Source organism: Lepisma saccharinum, chromosome 4 (assembly GCF_977018435.1).
Source record: "Lepisma saccharinum chromosome 4, izLepSacc3.1, whole genome shotgun sequence".
NCBI lineage: Eukaryota > Metazoa > Arthropoda > Insecta > Zygentoma > Lepismatidae > Lepisma > Lepisma saccharinum.
In genome coordinates this window covers 78,245,538-78,265,367 of record NC_139232.1, presented here as the reverse complement: position 1 = coordinate 78,265,367, position 19,830 = coordinate 78,245,538, and the positions used below count along the sequence as shown (strand labels likewise).

Below are 19,830 nucleotides of genomic sequence, written 5' to 3'. Positions count from 1 at the left end.
GTTTCAAAACAAGATGGGGGGAAAATCCCTCCTATTGTCCCTTCAAATGACACCGTGCATTAAAATTATTAGAAATTCGCTACTTTCAAATGACAAAACTCTGATTTTCCATTTTATATATATAATATTGAGGACGAATTTTGTACCTTACAGATGAAGAATGTTCCTGCGCCACTGTTTATGCACGATCCAAGTTCACAAGTTCAGCCCCCAAAACAAAATATATAGGAAAATATAATTATAATCTCTAATTCATCGTACACAAGCACTGAAATTAAATAATAAAAATATACGTTCTTAGTATTTGTTGTATAATCGAAGGTTATTTATTTCTGCCGAACTTATTGGAAGGCAACGATTATATTGGGAACATACGGTTGAGAAGGCCAGTGTCAAAGAAGATTTATGGAACTAACCAAGAAATTTACTTTTCGTCTACTGGATCCAACCTTCTTTTTTGTTAATCAATAAATATTCGATCCTTGATCTATTTGATATTCATTTCCCATTTCATTTTTTTGCGATATTAACTACACCTAAATAAAGAATACGTTTTGTTATATCCCTGTTTCTACACCGTCTTTTTGCCTATTCAAGTAATAATAATAATAATACATTATTTTACATATTTAATTAATGTCATTAATCTAATGTGAATACTTTAATTTAATCATTTATATTATTACTAATATTATTTCTGAGACTTGGTTCGGACACCCCCCCGAAATATATTTCTTCATACATACCTGCTTTTGACTAATCTTGATTGATTGATGTATTGTTTTAAGTCCACTTTATCCACAGGAAGGCTAATCGAGACTGGACCCACAGTTTAAAGTGGGATCCGAACCACTGTGCCATGTGCCTCCACCGGGCATCGAACAGACTAATATTGAGTAATAGAGGTCCCGAGTTCGGCGGTTATGTACAAAATGGTATTTGAAAGGGAAGGGGAAGTCCTCCATCTACTTGCTAATATTTGGTTATTGTGTGGAGACTATATATGTACAATTTATAATATATCGATGCTTCAAGAGTAGTTGCCGGAAATTTTGCAAATACCCCACTCTTTACGTGCATCTATCCATTTTGGACACTTATCAATATCACCAACTATTAGAGCACAGCCAATCATAATTGTGAACTGATAGCAAAACGTTTGTTTGTTAAACTTGTTTTAAGACCAATTATATTCACAGAAAGGCAAATCAGGACTGGACGTATAGTTTAAAGTGGGATCCGAGCCACTCAGTGGCGTAGCGCAGATCTTTGGGCCCACCTGCAAGTAAAATATTGAGGGGCCCCCTTAGTGCCAAAAAAAATATGATGCCAGAGTGGGACGGAAGTACAATAGTTAGCTGCCCTCCCCCCTTCGTTGTACAAGAAATTAACTTTTACCTCAAATATTATGCCTCCCCATTTTTTTGTTATCGACTTATATCACTGTAGTACTTTCTTGAAACTAAATCAGGATGGGCTGAATCTCTGAAAAATAACTGGAAGAAGAATCTGGAAATATTTTCTCTACTTCAACGCAGCAACACAGCCAGGAATCACTTTTGGAGGAGGGGGAAGCTTCCCGCTGCCAAATATTTTGTTCGTGATGCTTTGTATTTTTGCTTGAAATATTTTTTATGAAGTTACATATATTACACAGATATTAAAAAATACTGTTTTGGTGGAATTGTAAAAAAATAGTAAACACTACTCTTTTGGACTTTGAGGTGGATGTGCCTTCAGCCCGTAAGCCATCCCCTGGTTCCTCCAGGCCAAGATTCAACGTAAGAGTCGCTCATATTAGCCTTCTAATACTGAGTGAGTAGCCTTAATATACTCAAGCAACAAACTTATCCTTCAGTAATGGGGGTTGAACCGGACATCTAGATTGTCGGTAGTAACCTATCACAAGGTAAATTTCCATCTGCTACGAAGAAATAACTGCGGACTCTAGTCTTTGAGTGATAGATAATAAAGCTGCGAAGGAACTCTATTCACTGAAAATTTATCACTCAATGAAATGCAGCTTCGAAGGACTGAGCCCATCCCAAAATAAAAGAAGGTTGCCACAGGTTAGTAGACCTCAACATCATTATTTATAATTTTAACGCTGCCATTCTTTTTTCGATAGACCAGTGATCATACTTTCTTAAAGACTTTTTCATGAAACAAGAACCTTTTTATTAATAGACCATCAGTGCTCGAATTTGCATAATCATTCTCCTTCACCTACTTCATTATCTTCAAGTTGCTCCACACAAGGATCCTTCTTTCTATCCCCAACGTGAACAAGGAAATTTGCAGCTAGGAATTTTCCCTTCGAACACTGCAGATCAAAAAATCCTAACACATTAGAAAATAAGAACTAGTTCGACAGAAATGTCCACAAAATGCCAAATTGTAAGAAATATGAACTTACAAAATTACACAAAATAATGGTCACATTCAACTCATAAGTTGTATACCCTGCGTGGCAGAGGATGGAATAATGGTCTTTACAGCAAAGGAATAATTTACTATGGGTCCCACCTTTAACTGAGGTTTTCAGCCCCTTTGAAGTAAAACGTAACAAGTGTAGACAATGTGGGAAATTCATTTCAGCTCTTATTTCAATATGAAAAGAATTGGGTCCCTCCTTGAAAATATTTGGTGGGAAGTTACATTTTAAATATCACGTGTAAAACTAAAAGGTTACGAATTAACAATTTTGATGTTTGTTGTAAAATAAGGATCCACTGGTTGAGCAACTGAATATTTCTACTGGATTCATAACTGTAGACCATTGACACCCTACACTACGTTTACGACAAACTGCATAGATACAAAGGTATGAGATGAGGGATATTTTCCTATCGATAGACATCTGCGAGCAAGTAAGTTAATTCTGCATTTCGGAGGGGGACCCATATGACAAGTTCCCGGGGCCCCTCTGGCTGAGATAATACGTCACTGCTTGTTATCGCAGACGTCATATATGATGTTACTGGGAACCAGATTTCTGTTTCGTAAATCTATTTTTTTTTTATAAGCGACACTATCTGTGAAATTTCTGCGATTATATAAAAACATCAAGAGCACATTGTGGGGCCCCTACACCTCGCCCCTTCGTATTTTACTACATAATCTATGTTAGTTGGCCATTTTACTGTAACTTAATGAATGTACCGACGGAAACAAAAAGAAACATGCAGCTTCACAGTGCATAGGCTGGTGATCTCAAAGGACGATGTGCAAGCTTGTTTTCAACTAAGGAAAGGAAAACAGTTATTCTTCAGGGTTCCGGAACATCTGTCAATGGCCAGTGGGTACGACCATTCCATTCTCCCCCTCCCTGCAAGATCGTAAAAGCAGCGAGGTAACGATGGTAAGAATATGGGAGGGTTTGTGGCTGGGAAGAAGGAGAATTTCTTGAAAGCGACGTCAGCGCCTCCCTCGTGTTTCCTTGGTACTGTTGTTAGAACGGAACTAACGATATCCTCGAAATTTGGTTTTCTTTCAACATCCAGCCGAGGCTTAACTTTAAAAATTGCTTTTATCAAGAGCGACCCTTAATTTCCACCACAAAGGTTTGAGACCCTTGAACGAATACGAGCAGAAAAGAAGCAATGCAACAGCAAGAGATGCAAATTTCTGTGCAAATTTTTGCCATTTTCCAGCTTGCATCACGAAATTGAAAAAATGCGGAGCGAACTGACTGGATGAGGCATTCTTCATTGTTAAACACCATATTTCCCAGGCAGTTAAAGGCACCATAGGTGCAGCATACCAAACAAAAATGCAGGCTGTTTTGGGACTGAATCCTAGCTACAAAATCAGGGCTAGCATTATTCCCGGCCTCCAACAGTATAAGAGCACGGGAAGATTCTGGTTGAGTTTTTTGAGCACACTTTATGCACAGACAGACTAATCGCAACTTTACCTACAGTTTAAAGTGGGATTGGGATTGGTGCAGTACTTCAAAATATGATAAAGTTTGGACAAATTGTATATTTTTTATAAACAAAGAAGAGTATTAACTGCATTAAAAATAGTAATTTGTATACAAATTTCATCAAAAACAAGTTTTTTCATAAAATTCTTATTAATTTACAAGGGTCATTCAAGGTTGACCAAGACTTTTATTTCTAGACAGGAAATATACATACATAGAAGCACCTAACTATGTCAGTTTTTCACAGTATTCCCCCTGAACATCCAGACACTGTTGCCATCGTTGTGGAAGTTCAGCGATGCCTAGGGGCATGCATATTTCGTTTTTGACAAAAAAACGAAATTTGAAAAAACACATTGTAGTGTTAATTTTTCATGTTTGTGAAAGGTGTGAGGTGCATTTTGTGACCATATTTTGTCACGAAATAATGCGAAATGAACTGTAAAAAGCGAAATTAACTCTTAAACACGAAATTCAGGGTTTATTCACCGCCGCGACACCTTCTGAGGTCTGAATTATCCTGAGAGTTATGCAATACCTGGAAAATTGATTAATTCTGCTGTTAATATTGGAGAAGCAAAAAGGGACTCCTTTACACAGAAATAAACTTAATACTCTGATAATGTGCTGTTAGAAGTGAAATGTTAATTCTTTGGAATAAGTGTAGTTTTTAAATCAAATTTAGGGTTATTTTCACAATTTTAAAACCAATATGTCTTTTTATATACCACTTTTCATCCATTTTTTTCACCGCTATGACACCGATATTTTATTTTATTTACCGCTTTTGAACCCGAAATTGACTCCGTTTTTGTACCGAAATTTTTGCTTTTTTATTTACCAAATATATGTGCCTCTTTGGCGTAGAAAGAAGTAGGTTGGTGTCGTAACCAATGCAGGACAGCATTCTTGAGTTCCTCATCTGTCTGGAAGTGCATCCTGCCATATTGGTCTTTAAGAGCCCCAAACAAGTGGAAATCACCGGGGGTTAAATCTGGACTGTAAGGACTGTGTGGTAAAACCTCCCAGTGCAAGTTGGCCAGTGCTGTTTGAGTCAAATGGGTCGTTTGTGGCCTGGCATTGTCATGGAGAAGAATGACATGTTTCGACAACGTTCCAGGTCTTTTCTTCCGAACTGCCCCACATACAACATTGATATCAACTGTATGTGTTATGTCACGCACTGTTACTCGCCAGTCTTCAAGAAAAAACTTGCTCAACATGCGTGATATTCACCGGAGTGACTGAAGTTGGGCAAACGTATCCGTGCGGTTCATTTGCTACCAACTCCCGCCCTTCACTGAACTGTTGACACCATTCATACACTCTTGCCCATGACAGTGTTTGTTCACCATACTGTGCTTGCAGTCTACGCCAAATTTCAGCAGGTTTCACCTTCTACTTCACGAGAAATTTCATTACTTGCCGCCATCTTTGTTAACACTACTGCGCATGCGCCAAATGCATCGCAAAGGATCATGGTTACTCGCAAGGAATCATGGTGTGTTCTGCCGAAGTAATGCAGCGCTACATTGATTCATTAATATTTTATGCACAAAAGTCTTGGTCAACCTTGAACTACCCTTGTATTATAAGCACTTAAAAGTTCTAAAATGGAGTTTATTAAGTCCTAAATCCATCTTTTTTAGCACCTAAAAATCCATTCCCTATTCATAACACATAAAACGTGATTATACTTACATTCTTTGGGCACTGGTTGTTACAACATTGTAAACTTATTTCAGTCTCTTCATCTGCGAATGACCACTTACTGCACTCTACATACAGCTGATTCAGCCCACAGTGGCAGCGAAGCTTGATCATCTGGGTGCATGGAGGGCAGTCGTCGGGGTGGCATGGCCTTAAGCACCTGTGCTTGCATCGCTCTGGCCGAGGCTTTGAACACAGGACTTCACAGACTTCACAGTTGCTTCCTGCCTGAAAAGAAATTTATGTGACAAGATTATCTTGCTGGAAGTAGCATTTCTACACTTTCAAGCATATTTAAGGTCGTGCCTGTTTGGCTTTCAAGGTTGTCACTTTGGTTCAAAAGTGAGTGGAATATTTTCCTATAGCTAGACACACATTTTAAGGGTGAATAAATGATCAAGATTTTGGTACAAAAACTAGGCACATTTCAAAATACAAAGCGGTATATAAATTGGCATTTCAGTGTTAAAATGGTGAACATAACACTTAATTTGATTTTAATCTAATAGTACATTCATGTAGTAATTACAGAATTAAGTTTATTCCTATGTAAAGGAGTCCTTTGTCCCTTTTCAAATATTTACAACAGGGTTAATCAATTTTTCATGATTTTCTTAAATCACAGGATAATTTAGACTTCAGATACTGTCGTGTCAGTAAATAAACTATAAATTTCATGATTAAGAGTTTATTTCACTTTTTACAATTCATTTTGCATCATTTCATGACAAAACATGGTAGGAAAATGCACCTTACACATTTCAAAAATTCTACCTAGATAGCACTTTGAGATTAACTACTATATTATATGAAAAACAAAACTTTACACTTGAAATTTGCCCATGTATATATATTTTCCTGGGGGTGAATTACCTTCAGTCATGCAAAATCCTGAAATATTATTTTTGTGGCAAAAATAAGAACACTAAAATGTAATTTTATATACCAAACTGGAACCCAGAATTAATTTTATATTGCACCTAAAATGATGGATATGGTTTCAATCTCATCATCAACCTGTCCAAAGAATAGAAAGAGACAATGAGGAAGTTATATTCAGACATTCAGTTTGATAGACTTTTCAGCCTCTGCATTTATATATGACTCACCTCCACATCACTCTTCGCATCTTCCACAGTGTGACAGAGCAAAGAACATGAGTGGTTACCGCAAGCTAAGGTTCTTCCACAAGGCCTCTGACAGGAAGATGACTGAGCTATATGGCACGGCCAATTGGCAGTCTCATGGGCACCAAGGCACGTAACAGGAACAGGAACCTGAAAGACATCACGCAAATTATCCTGCACCATTAATAAATGTCTCACAAACAAACTACAGGGTGCCTACCAAAATAACAAATACAAAATTCTTGACTTTTATTTAATTGCCCCCTACTTAGGTATAGTGAAAGAATATATATATTTTTATTCAATTTAAAACCCCTACCACAAGGCCGGTTAAGATGAAAACTGAAGCTGTACTTTTTTTAACAAGTTATTTAGATTTGCTATAATTATTAATGCATGTAAAAGTAATGCTTCAGATTTCATGGATCCATGGGGAGGGCAAAAGGGATGATCGCCCCTCCCAACTGTCATGTTCTTAGACATATTATTATGCCTAATAATATTCAAGACTCATTCATTCTGTATTTTTATCACCACATTTAACAGGCTCAAGAAGTTCACGGTATGCTCATGATAGGCTATCGGAACTGGACCTACAGTTTAAATTTGGATCAGAACGAGTCTACAAGGTGCCTTAAAAGGGAATGGAACCAGAGACCACTGAAGAGAATGCATTTTTATTTCTTAGTTTATTCCTTTTACTCCTCATGTCATATCCGACCTTTTTTTAATTAAAAGCCCTTTACACGTTACGTTTCCACCCTATATCTTATGGATTCTTGTTATTCGGATGGCGCAAAAAAAAAAAAAAAAAAAAAAAAAAAAAAAAAAAAAAACCTGTAGGATCTCTCCCGATAAGGTTTTCCCCTACCGTTTGGTAGGAGACATCGTGGAAGTTCCACCTAGGACAACGGGCCTGCCTCTGCGTTGGTGGCCCTATACTAGGTGTGAAAGTACATGAGGTTTTCCGAGCTAGTACAAGTTCGTCTGCTCTGGAATATTACTGGGTCGGGAAGGTCCTATGTTTGCTCAGCATCCACTGTTGATATGCTGGGTGAACTTGGCCAGCTTGCCACAGTAAAATTACAGTAATAACAGTAATCCCTGAGATTGTTCCATGTCACTTCAGGAAATGTAGGTGTGGGGTGTCTTGATAGCCAGTGTGTATGTAGGTAAGCAGATAGTAGGCAATGTAAGATCACTAACGGTTCTTCCATTTGGGTCTGCGTATTAAACCCTTAAGCTTGTAGGTTAGGTTGAGTGATGGGTATTTCAAGTGCTTTGTGCAATTTTTATTATCTTAGATTTAAACATGTCAGTATTTGCAGACTCAAAAGGAAGAATGGTGAGATCGCTGTGGAATGAAAGCGAGATCTTGTAATACACAGATGCAATCGACATTTATATCGAGCGTATTTGCTATCGATATATCAAGTCGATTACAGTTGGTTCTCCGGCGCAAGGCTGTAAGGTACAAGTGGCCTTGCGTCCCTCTTCCAACAGAAAAAAAGAGGTCCTCACAGATGGTAGAGACGTTGACGGTGTTGTGAGGCTTTGAACTGACATCTACCTGTACCAACGCTAGTTGGCCATATATTTTCAGGACCTTGAGAGACATAGATTGCCCACAAACATTATCAGATGGAAAGCACATCAGATGTCTAACTTCACGGCCTCAAAATCAACAACGCAAGGATCCATTCTAGGTCCCAAATTGTGCAATCTAAACTTGAAGCCATCTCTCAAAAAATTAGGAAATATTTCCGAGATCAAAAGCACAATAAACTTTGCAGATCATGTAATAATTGTTACGGAAAGTAATTCAAGAACAGACTTGGAAAGATAGACCAGTATTGCGATAAACTCTCTCGAGGACTTCTGTAATACGGCGAAATTGACAATTGCCACCCAGAAGACCCACTTTATAATCCTCAAGGGTAGGCTGAATGCTAATAAACACCCACAGAGAAAACTCAAGAGAAACAGCTTAGAAGAATAAAGGAAGCTAAATATCTAGGTGTGAAATTACAAGAAATGCAACGATGACATAGATTACGTAACTTCAAAAGCCGAGCCTGTAATAAATAAATTGGTAGTAATATGTTCAAACACATTCAGACTATGTTGCTTATAAACCAATAACCCGTGGCTCTACAGCCCTTGGCCGATCTTGGCCAATCTCCCTCCCACAATCCTACCTAGAGGTAATTAAACCGGTAATTAGGTGACGTGGGGTCAGCACATTGAACCCTCAGCCGTTATAGGAGACTTCAGAGACCAGATTAGGCTACTCACTCCTAGCTTCCCAAATTCCTCACGATACACTGTGGGCCAGAATTCTAAAAATGGGGACAAAAATCGAAATTCCTACTTGAACGCAGAGCCCTTAAACCACTAGTTACCTGTAGAACAATGATGGGGCTACCTCAAAATGCAAATAGTTCCATCCAGGTGTTAACAGGCCCGTAGCCAGGCAGGGGCCAGGGGGGGAGGGTCGCCAGCCCCCCCCCCCCCTGACACTGCCGCCAGCCCCCTTGACGTTAGATAAAATTATTTTGTATTCTAATTTGTTTGAGGTGAAGAGTGAAAATGTAGACAGAATATATTATTTTGTTCCCAACTTCGTTTCGTTCATCCTGTTTATGAGCAGAAGTCTTAGCAGCGGCAAGTGTTTACAAGATTCTCTAGACTTTAGAAAGATCCTTCATAGGGAGCCTTCTATATCTGCACCTTCCATGCCCCTGTTGCAGCCTTTCCTTTGACAGAAATCTGTGACTTTGACGTCATTATCCAAATTCCTTCCACATCTGCGTCAAATGTCAACTGCTCCCAAGTTTTGGGAATGAATGGGAGTTTTATTGCTTCGGCCGGGGGTGGAATGTACGATAAGCACTATGATTGAAGGGAATATCATACATTTTAACATGTATGATATAAATATCTATCATCAAAAATAGTATGGAGTGGGTACTAAGGGATGGTGTCAGTAGCAGTCATTAATACTTCAAGAGATGTTTTAGAAGATATAGAAAAAACTATAGTATTTGTATGATATTTCTACGTTTTATATCTTAAATTAACTTAATGACCCCCGACACACATAATTTACCTTCATTTAATACTGTTAAACTTTTGAAAAATGGACTTTGTTTACAAAGCCCCCTGATAACCTGTGAGCCCCCCCTGATAACCCATGAGCCCCCCCTGGAGATCAGTTCTAGCTACGGGGCTGGGTGTTAATGTAAATTAAGATTTAAGTTGGACAAAATACATACATTTGCCAAATGCTACGTATTTCACAGAAGTCTGGCACACAATTTCATCCACTGAGAATGGTGTTGAATTCTGAGAAAATTATTTGTGTGGGCTTCTGTTGTGCATATTCTACATATCGTCAAGGTATATGTACTTTCTGTACGTGGAGTATGAATTGATTTACTGAATTGTGGACATTGTTGTACAACAAGCATGTCCATACGCTGTTGTTTCCAGCTGAGTTGCAATGATGTGTGATTCTTCCCTTTGACTTTTAAAATTTGTGGGATGAGGTAGGATCAAGATGGTTATGCGGAATGATTCAATGGGCCTTATAAATGCAACCAAGAGATTTTATCATTAAAATATATTTATTACTTTCATTCTTTTTCTTTCACCCGAAACCAAAAGTAATAAATGCCGAAAGGAATTTGAAAACATCCTAAACAATTTCTAATTATTGGTACCAGCAGGAATCGGTAAGAGAAAAGCAGTCATATTGGTATTGGCTCAGCCCTAAATAAAACAATAAATGGGTAATATCTTGGGAATGAATGGTGACCAACCCTCCATTTATATCTCCAATAAACCTCTCTCCTGACAACCGATATGATTGTCTGAAAACAATAATTATGAAACCTAGAAAGTGGCAACTTAAAAAAGTCTCCACCTCCCCTTCCCATGAGAAAAGGCAGTTAATCCAGCAATGAGTCCGAGTGAGAAGGTATTTTGTAATGCATAGAGATTATTTACCATACAATCAGGACACGGCAGTGCCTGAATTTCAAAGTACACTTCTTGTTTCTCCCAAGGTCCTGCAGGGCGTTCATTCTTGATGATCTGCACTTTGACTGCAGAGTGGCAGGCTGCGACGCAAGGATGGGAGCACAGGTCTCTGGCTTTATCACACAACTGACGACAGGGTGGGCACTCGCCGAAGTGACACCGATGGTGCTCACGTTTTAGGTGATGACAAGCAGGTGGATTTCTGGAAGATTTTACATAATAACAATAATAAGGTTTACAAATACCTAAGAGAAGTGGTTAAAACATATTAAATAATTACAACTGAAATTTATATTAAACAACACAATAGAATAAGTTGATTCACCAGTCTTGGCAAAGTGTACACCGCTGATCCTCCAAAAACTTAACACTATCATGTATGAGTATAATAACTCTAAAATGGCTTTACTTAGAAGTTGACGTTTTTTTCATTTGTATTTCTAGACAGAGTTGACCCTTGCTATTTTCATGCAAACAAGTGAAAATATCCAATTTCTTTGTTAAATATTTACTAAACCAGAATGAAGCTGGCTGGCTCCATTCACTATTGAAATAGCAAATATTCATGTGCCTAGGTTTCACAACTTTGGATAACAACAGTGTGGGAACTGAACCAAGTGGAACCATGGTAGCAACTATCCACTGTAGGCATTCAGTACATTGCACAATGATCCAGAATGTCCTAAAAATCGGCAAAAATCAGCTTATTATTTGACCCTAAATCAATACAAATGTGTAAGATTAGCATAGTTAAGGTAAAATTGACATTTTTGGTCCACAGAATTCAAATGAGATTGATTATTTTGATTTTTATGCAAAAAATATAATTTTGACGTATTTCAATACACACACATACAAACTAAACAATATTCACTGAAAAAACATTACGATAAATAGATTAAATAATAATAAATATAATGATAATAATAATGGAGAAAAGTATCGTAATAATGTCTTTCGAGGCATTAAATAATATTTATTCATTAGTTCCGATATCTTTCCTTCTCTTTAATTGTGCATTGGTGGTGAATGCGAGTTTCTTAGACATATTTTTCCGACCACGTTCTTCAGTTTATTGCTTTTTATTTCTGTCGCTACTTTCTTCAAAACTGGCAAATCTTCTTTTGAGAGTGCATAGAGTAGAAGAAAAAGCATCTACAAACATTTTATAAAGCAAACTAAAATTATTTTTAAGAAATTTATCTTCTATTCGGCGACAACCTTCATATCCTTAAAATATTTTGCTGCAGAACTGCGACACATCAACACTAAAGTTCTTAACACAGTCTTCAGCAGTATTATCAATATTTATAGAATCTAACATGAATGAAAGAAATGTTTAATTTGATCATTCCTATCTTCGCCAGATTTTTCATGAAGAATGTTTTGGATGTTTCTATGATGCACTAGCACCATTAACCTGTAAGGACCCGTGAATGGGTAAAACTATTTTTTCATCTTTACCAATGAGTGTCCACCCAGTGAACACTTCCGAATGTCATGACCTTGAATCAGCTGTGATGCTTTGTTAGTTTCCCTCTCAGGGCCATAGAAACCGTAAGAAATTACGTAAGTAAAACAAAATAGCACATATCAGTATGACAATGACCCACTTATATCACTTGTTAAACCTTACATTGTCATATTTTTGACCTATCAACCAACAAGCATTACTTTTTCATCTCCCCTTATACAATTCTTATTGAATCCCTGGGGCACTGAATTTAGTCTGACATCATATAGAATTACAACCAGCAGTCATTTTGTATTGTTTTAAGAAGAGAGGCGACAGTTCTATTTCTAAAATTTGTACATATTTCATAACTTTTTTATAGTTTTCTGGCATTACATTCTGGTTTTGCTATTAGAGAATCTAAGAATTTTAGAAATAGTAAAATAACTTAATGAAACACACATCCAGTGAGATAACTGCATTATCAAATTTTAACAATTTTGGATAACATATCCTTTATTGATCATAACAAACAAACACCGTTGTACAATCGAATGTTATCTAAATTATGGCAACATAATTTGAACATGAATCATAGCATGCATTAACAATAACAACGGAAGCCTGCAGTTCCTCCAAAAGGACCACATTGGTTTTTTGATGTCTATGTATTTATTGATGTGAAACTATATTCTGTTCATTCATCATGAGTAATTTCCAAGCACTGTGAACAGTACCTTTTTGGCATTTCTAATGATGCATCATCTGAAGCCAAGCTGCTCGGGAAGAGTGTTATATTGTGCCACTCAGCCAACTGTACTAATATTACAACCAATTGCATATTATGTGGTATCATCAGTTTCAGTCAGACTTTGTTCTACATTACGTATTATTTTCATCTTTAGTTTTTCTTCGTTTTGGAATTAGAAATAGGGGTCCTTCAGATACATATATCACAATAGTTTTCACATTCAGTTGTCCATATTTCACTACTTGCTGCTATTTGTCATCAGTGTCATTATCTTCAAATTTTTCATCACTACACATGTACCTTGCTTTAGGATGTTGCACCGTTTTCAAGCAACAATGTCAGAAGATGGGATCACTCTCATCTTCAGAAACTGAAGATGATAGTGAGGTTAGCTCTTCAAAGCTCTGAAGCCTATCTGAAACTGACCTGGTTGATACCTTGACAGACCCTAATCATCATTTGCTACCAGGAAAGCTTCATTATTGTTGATTGATTTCCTTCTTTTTACTCTGCTTTTCTGCTACTTTTGGCTATCACGAAGATGAGGATGAGTGCTATGATGAAGGGACACTCTCACAAAAAACACCCAAGGTCAGGCTGGGAATCGAACCTGGGAACCCTGGCATCGTAGCATGGTGTGCTAACCACGGACATCGTCAGGAAAGTTTCAAGAATGATTTCAACATTATAATAATTAATGCAATGAATACTGACCCAGAAGCCCAAATAAAAAAATGAACACCCAAAAATTCACACACACTTCAGAAGCACAGACATAAAAGAGTAAAAAATTATTAATAATTTTCTGACAATTGTTGACCTAAATACACTCTCATGTAGAGAAAATAAAGACAATCAACACTAGAGGATAACAGACTCACCTACAAGGTTTATTGCACTTTGGTGGTTTAGTTCTCTTCATCATCCCACACGGCACCACAATGGTTGTTTCCCCACAATTGCACTGGACATCCACTGTACGTGGACAAGGGTAGCAGAAGCCTCGGTGGCAGACGGAAGCACACTTGTGGTTCCCACACCTTAAAGTCCTTCCACACTGCTTCTCACATGGTGGGCAGTTTCCATCACAGCACTAATTTTTAAGGAAAGAGAAACATTGCCCAATATTATGCAGGAAGGTTTTTCTTTACAAAAGCAAGAGTGACTGATAACTACAGAACTTCTGTAGGTAGGTACTAGTTGCAAGACAATCCCAGTGGAACTCCAATTTGACATTCCTGGATTTTATATTTTCCAACATTATACAAGGTCTCAATAAAGCAAAATGTTATATTTTTTTCCAGGATTTTAAATTTTTAAAGTTTTTTGACGTTCGTAACCTGAAAAAGAAAGATCAGATTCCACACTGTAAGCACAATCAGTAGAAGGGACAGCAGACAAGTCTCAACCTCTGTGCTAGAAAATATTATTAACAATTCATTTCTGCTATGATTATAGTCTTATTGCTATTGGATTTTTTTAAAGTTTCTATCCAACATTAATCACTAAGTCGTCTTTCAATTTTGTCACTCAAGTTCCCAGGTTCACTGATTGCAACTTCATTTGCAGTGCCTCCAGATGCAACATAATTTTTTTTCTATTTAAAAAAAGGGTGTCACTCACTGACACACTCCCACCATGTGCAAAGGACACCAAAGAAAGAAACGTTCCCACTGAGACCTCACTCCAGCCTTATAAGACTTGGAAAAATGGCATTTTCAATCCTTCATGGTTGCCCCTGACTACTAAGACTCAAATGTTGTGCATATCATTGCCCATTTTTACATTAAGGATAAAATTCCTAGCTTACTCATACTCAGATGCATACTTGATATATCATATCAGAGTATGTATATTAGGGTGATGACTTTTTCATTTTTTTTCTCAAAAAATATTTCCTGTAGCACAAATGGATGAACTTTTGCCTATTAATGACTAAAATGAGGTATATTCCACTGAAATATTAAAAAAGGTCACGCACAAACCATTTTTAAATTTTATGTATGCCATTTTACCATTTCATAAAATTGTATTAACAATATTTATATATAATATAATTCAGCAAACAGAGTTGTGCAATAATTTATGCACCAGAGAATTGTATGGAATATTCCAGAAAATCATAGAACGCTGTGCGCCGTCTGGCCGGATTCCGACGTCACGGTGACGTAATTACATGGGAAGCTTCTGTACAGTACTAAAATTTTCTTCAGCTGTTTCGCAGTGTGGTATAAACTGCTATATAAGCGAAGTGTTCAAAGCGGGTAGTTGAGTTTTGATTAGATTAATTTGGTGTCAACATTATTATTGCCTTATAACTATTGCGCAATGTGCAATTTTGCATTATCCAGAGTATATTATAAAGAAATCCTTGTATTATTTGGTGAGCTACATTGAACTCTCTCGCTAATTATAATTGAGCATCTAATATATTATTAGTGTCTGTCTTTTTTTTATTTTCTATAATTGTCTTTTGCTTGTTTTTCAATAAAATTTTTGGAAACTCAATAACAGTTTCTTTAATTTGTTACGTATTAAATATTTACGTTAAGGTCTTTTCTATTTCTGTTGCTGAGTAGAAGACATGTCATTCAAGAATACCTCTTCTAACACGGAGAAGAACAAGGAAACCTGGACAAAGAACTTAGTCCAGTTTCAAGCGCCATCAAGAAGAGGCAACGTGGCAATTTATGAAGCACCCTTGAGTGAACGGAGTCGGATGCCCCTGAAAAGCCACGTCATTGGACGCTTCAAATTTCTTGAATCCACTGCCAAAGAATGGAGAGAGAGGATCAGTCTAATTGCTGTGGAGCTTAAAGCCCTATGGAGCAAAACACTGGACTTCCCGCATGTATCTGATCAAGCCATTTGTGCAAAACTAGCAAACCTTCTGAAAGACTATGAGCAATGCAGAAAGAAACAAAACTTTGATTCATTGAATGAACTTTTTGACGTGACCAAGGTGAAAGGCGAATGGATGTGCAAAGAGGATGAGAAAACCTCTACAAACTGCAAATTGAGAGCAAGGGCCAGGTTGGTTATTCCAGTTGCAAACATGCTAGTGCAAAGACCATCCACCCATCCAAGCGAAAGAAGGCAATGGAAGCAACTGTGTCAACACTTACCAGCTCAGCGTCACCTGATTGTTCCGACAGTTACACGGACTCATCCGACAACAGCAAAGACAGTCCTTGGGAGGATGAGAATGAAGCATCAACGAGAACAAGGAAGCATAACCCAACAGGCATTGCAAGATGCCTTGTTACAAGCTCAAATCTGTTGTCCCATGGAGCAGCAAAGGTGTGCCGCCAGCTTTCTGGTGAGGGCATTGAAATCCCAACACCATGTCAGTCAGCAATCCACAAGGCTATCTACATGAGAGCTGCTCAGATGAAGAAGCACTTGGTGAGCACGCTTCATCTGGATAAGTGGAGCATACACTTTGACGGCTTTGAATATCAGGCCGTGGTCCTCAAGAATGAAGCAAAAGAAATTAAGTTGTCTGTACTCAAATTGAAAGATGGGAAAGCTCAAACAATCGCAGAAGGACTCCAGGATGTGTTAGAGGAGTTCAGTCTGTGGGGATCAAGTGTGATGATTGTTGCTGACACATCAAGCGTGAATACCGGCAAGAATACGAGCGTTCTTGTTCGGCTGCAGCAAATGTTCGAAGAGAAAGGTCACCCCAAACCAAAGTTCATCAGTTGCCAGCACCATGTGCTGGATCGAGTTCTTCGCGTTGTCATGGACGATGAGCTCCATGGTTCGACTAAAATCACCAAACATCGAGTACTTCTTTGTGCAGGATTTGATGAGCAATTATGATAAATTGAAAGCAGCCTTCAGCAATGGTAAAACTGAGATAAAGGAAACAGGCAGCTGGAGAGACGACATGAAGTTTCTCTACCACCTCACTCGTGTCTTCCGTCATTTCACTGACAGGAATGAGATCCCCTTCATGAAGTTTCAACAGATCCCAAACATCAGCAATGCACGATGGAACTCTCGTGCCATTCTAGCCCTTCTTGAGTTTATTCTGATGCCTGAAACCCGGAAAGACTGTGTAAATTTTGTTCATTCATTTCCTACTCATGGGCTGACCATTGGTTCAGCAGTCAATTGTTCAGTGCTGAAGATTTTGATGAACTATCTGCAGTTCTGAATGACTACCCAACAGGTCTCAAATTCTTGAAATGCCACTGGAAAACAGATGAATCTCCAATCAACATTGCCCGAAGCAACCAGTGCTGTGAGCGTGCGATGAAAGTTATGCAAGACTTGCACGACTCCTGCCGCAACAAGGACAACCTCCCACTGAGATTCATCCTGTCCAATGACATCATCGTGAATAATTTACTTCCTCGTGTGTTTGATGACCCTATATAATGTTGTATATATGTGACTCTAAAGCTTGTGTTCAATTTTATATCTCCTTACAGTGACTTCAAAAAATGGGCAAAAAAACTGATAAATAAAATTTTTAAAATCATTTTGTGCGTGAGTTTTTTTTTATCTAATCACCTTGAAAGTAAGATTTTATGTAATTTTTAATGAAAGCTCATCAAATTATGATACAGGGAAATGAGGTTGTAAAAAAGTCATCACCCTAATGTATATACTGCGTTAAATCTTTCAGTACAATGGCAAAGAGAAAAACTACAGGCTAATGAGACCCGTGAATATGGACTTCACGACTGCATAGCTATAGGATGGGATTTTCCAACGACTTGAAACATTAAAATTAGGCCTCAATAAGGAAAATTTGAAGAAAAGTTGTTTACTCTAATGTTCTCTACAAATTGTGAAAAATTAAAACACTTCCAAAATGTGAGAGTATTTGTGATGCTAAAAAAAGATAATGTATCAGTTTATTAAATGAAAATAATTACTATCATATTACCAATATTTAAAATATTGAAAAAATATTTGTGGTATATTACCGCTTTATATTATTATTATTATTTTGTTATTTAGCACTGTTCCTCTGCAACTTTTGAATAATCATGACAATGAGGAGGAACAGTGATTAAATGATGTAGATGAATGGATATTCACAAAGAAATACCAATGCCTCGACATGAACCTGAGTACTCAATGTACTGAGCCACCAAGGTGACACACAACATGTAACATGCTACAGAAAAGAAGAATCCTTACCTTCTTATTGCATGAATGATTATTACAAGATCTCGTCCTCTTACACTTCACCTCACATAAGAATTCCTTGTAACATGGAAATTCCTTCTTGTGCGATCCACAGCGACAGGACTTGACACGCATCTGGAGGCACTGCAAATGAAGTTGCAATCAGTGAACCTGGCCATTCAATGCAAGCACAAATTTTATTTGGCAAAGTTATATGTACAAGCTAATTCAAAGATAAAATTATATACTTAGGTAAGCAAAATAATAATAATATTTCTCCAAAGAGATGAAAGTTAAGAAGCAGCTGGGCACAAAAAATAGAGTTATGGTAAAAGGCATAGGAAATAAACTTCTATGTAGGAGTTCTTGTCTGCCAATAAAATGATCTAGATGTAGAAATGTGACTATCTTTTGGGATGGAGGGAATATTTAATTGCCATGTTCTTGTTGATTGCAAGTTGTAAACAAGCAACTTTTCTCAGCTCTAAACCTTAATGTTTTGTTGTGGTTTCCTGAAAATTTCCCCCAGGAGTATACAACATTAAACATTATGGCTGAACCAATGCCAATCCTTTCCTGATCCTTACAGATACTGAGTCTTGCATATTGTTACACAGACCATTGATACACATTGAAAGTATTTGGAAGCAACTCCACAGCTGCCTTTTATCCACGTTTGTGTTTACTTTGTACAAAAACTTTTATACACCTTAGTAATTTTTTCAGCATACTGAACGTTCACGTAGAGCATAATTTTCTTGTTTAATGTTTCAAAAATATCTACATAGAACAAAGTTAATAATACCCAGTGTAAGTTTCATTCAAAATTTCGATTGTGTGACTTTTCAGACACACTATATTCATATGTGACACTGCAATTACATGCATCAGAGTTGTGCTTTAAAATAAAGAAAAGAATTACATCTCAATATTAAAATAGTTGTCAATTAATCATAAAATCGATTTTTCATGCAATGCTGGTGCAAAATTAATGAAAACTTCAAATTTTGGATAATTTCACATGGCACAACCGAAGTGATCACATCACCTCCACTCACGACTGGATCAAGAAAGTGTGGGGCGTTACCCCCACACCCGCCTTCATGGCATGGTGAAAGCACAGGGGAACACTTTACCTTTTTTTTACCTTTTCAATCAAAGTATTGGCTGATATTGATGAATAAATTCCAACAGATATTTCTGATACAGATCAATCAGTATTAGTCCTATTAAAAATACCTGAACAGATGGGAAATATGTAATGGACTTAAAATGACAAGATGTGTTATCCAGGATTAGCAGCACACAGAAGAATGATTTGTTGCAAGCGAAGCTTCCTGAACATTATTTTAAAAGTAAAGTAAAGTGTTCCCCTGTGCACAGCACCATGCCATGAAGGCGTATAGAGGGTGTGGGGGTAATGCCCCACACTTTCTTGATCCGGTCGTGAGTGGGGGTGATGTGATCAGCAACATGCCCCTGACCGCCTTTACCCCCCAGGGTTTCCCCCAGGTACCCATGTTATTCGATGCTGGGTAGGCGCCGGGGCCGCTTCCATTGTTAGAAAAGTTCCCGGATTTGAACCGGCCGGGTATCGAACCCGGGACCTTTAGCATGGTAGTCAGACACGTTACCGACTGAGCCACCGCGGCCACATTTCCACATTATTTTATTT

At 37.6% G+C, this 19,830-nt stretch overlaps 1 protein-coding gene across 3 annotated transcripts in view; it reads right to left on the bottom strand.

Moving 5' to 3' along the window:
- Window positions 1–19,830, bottom strand: part of LOC145986616 (NF-X1-type zinc finger protein NFXL1) — a 56,170-nt gene that overhangs the window by 13,373 nt on the left and 22,967 nt on the right. For all 3 annotated transcript variants that reach the window (XM_083120836.1, XM_083120837.1, XM_083120838.1), the window contains exons 8-12: window positions 18,168–18,299; window positions 13,892–14,103; window positions 10,774–11,008; window positions 6,748–6,915; window positions 5,630–5,866 (exon numbers count right to left, since the gene is read on the bottom strand). In XM_083120836.1, the coding sequence (XP_082976962.1) occupies window positions 5,630–5,866; window positions 6,748–6,915; window positions 10,774–11,008; window positions 13,892–14,103; window positions 18,168–18,299 (984 nt within the window). The remainder of the gene's footprint in view (window positions 1–5,629; window positions 5,867–6,747; window positions 6,916–10,773; window positions 11,009–13,891; window positions 14,104–18,167; window positions 18,300–19,830) is intronic.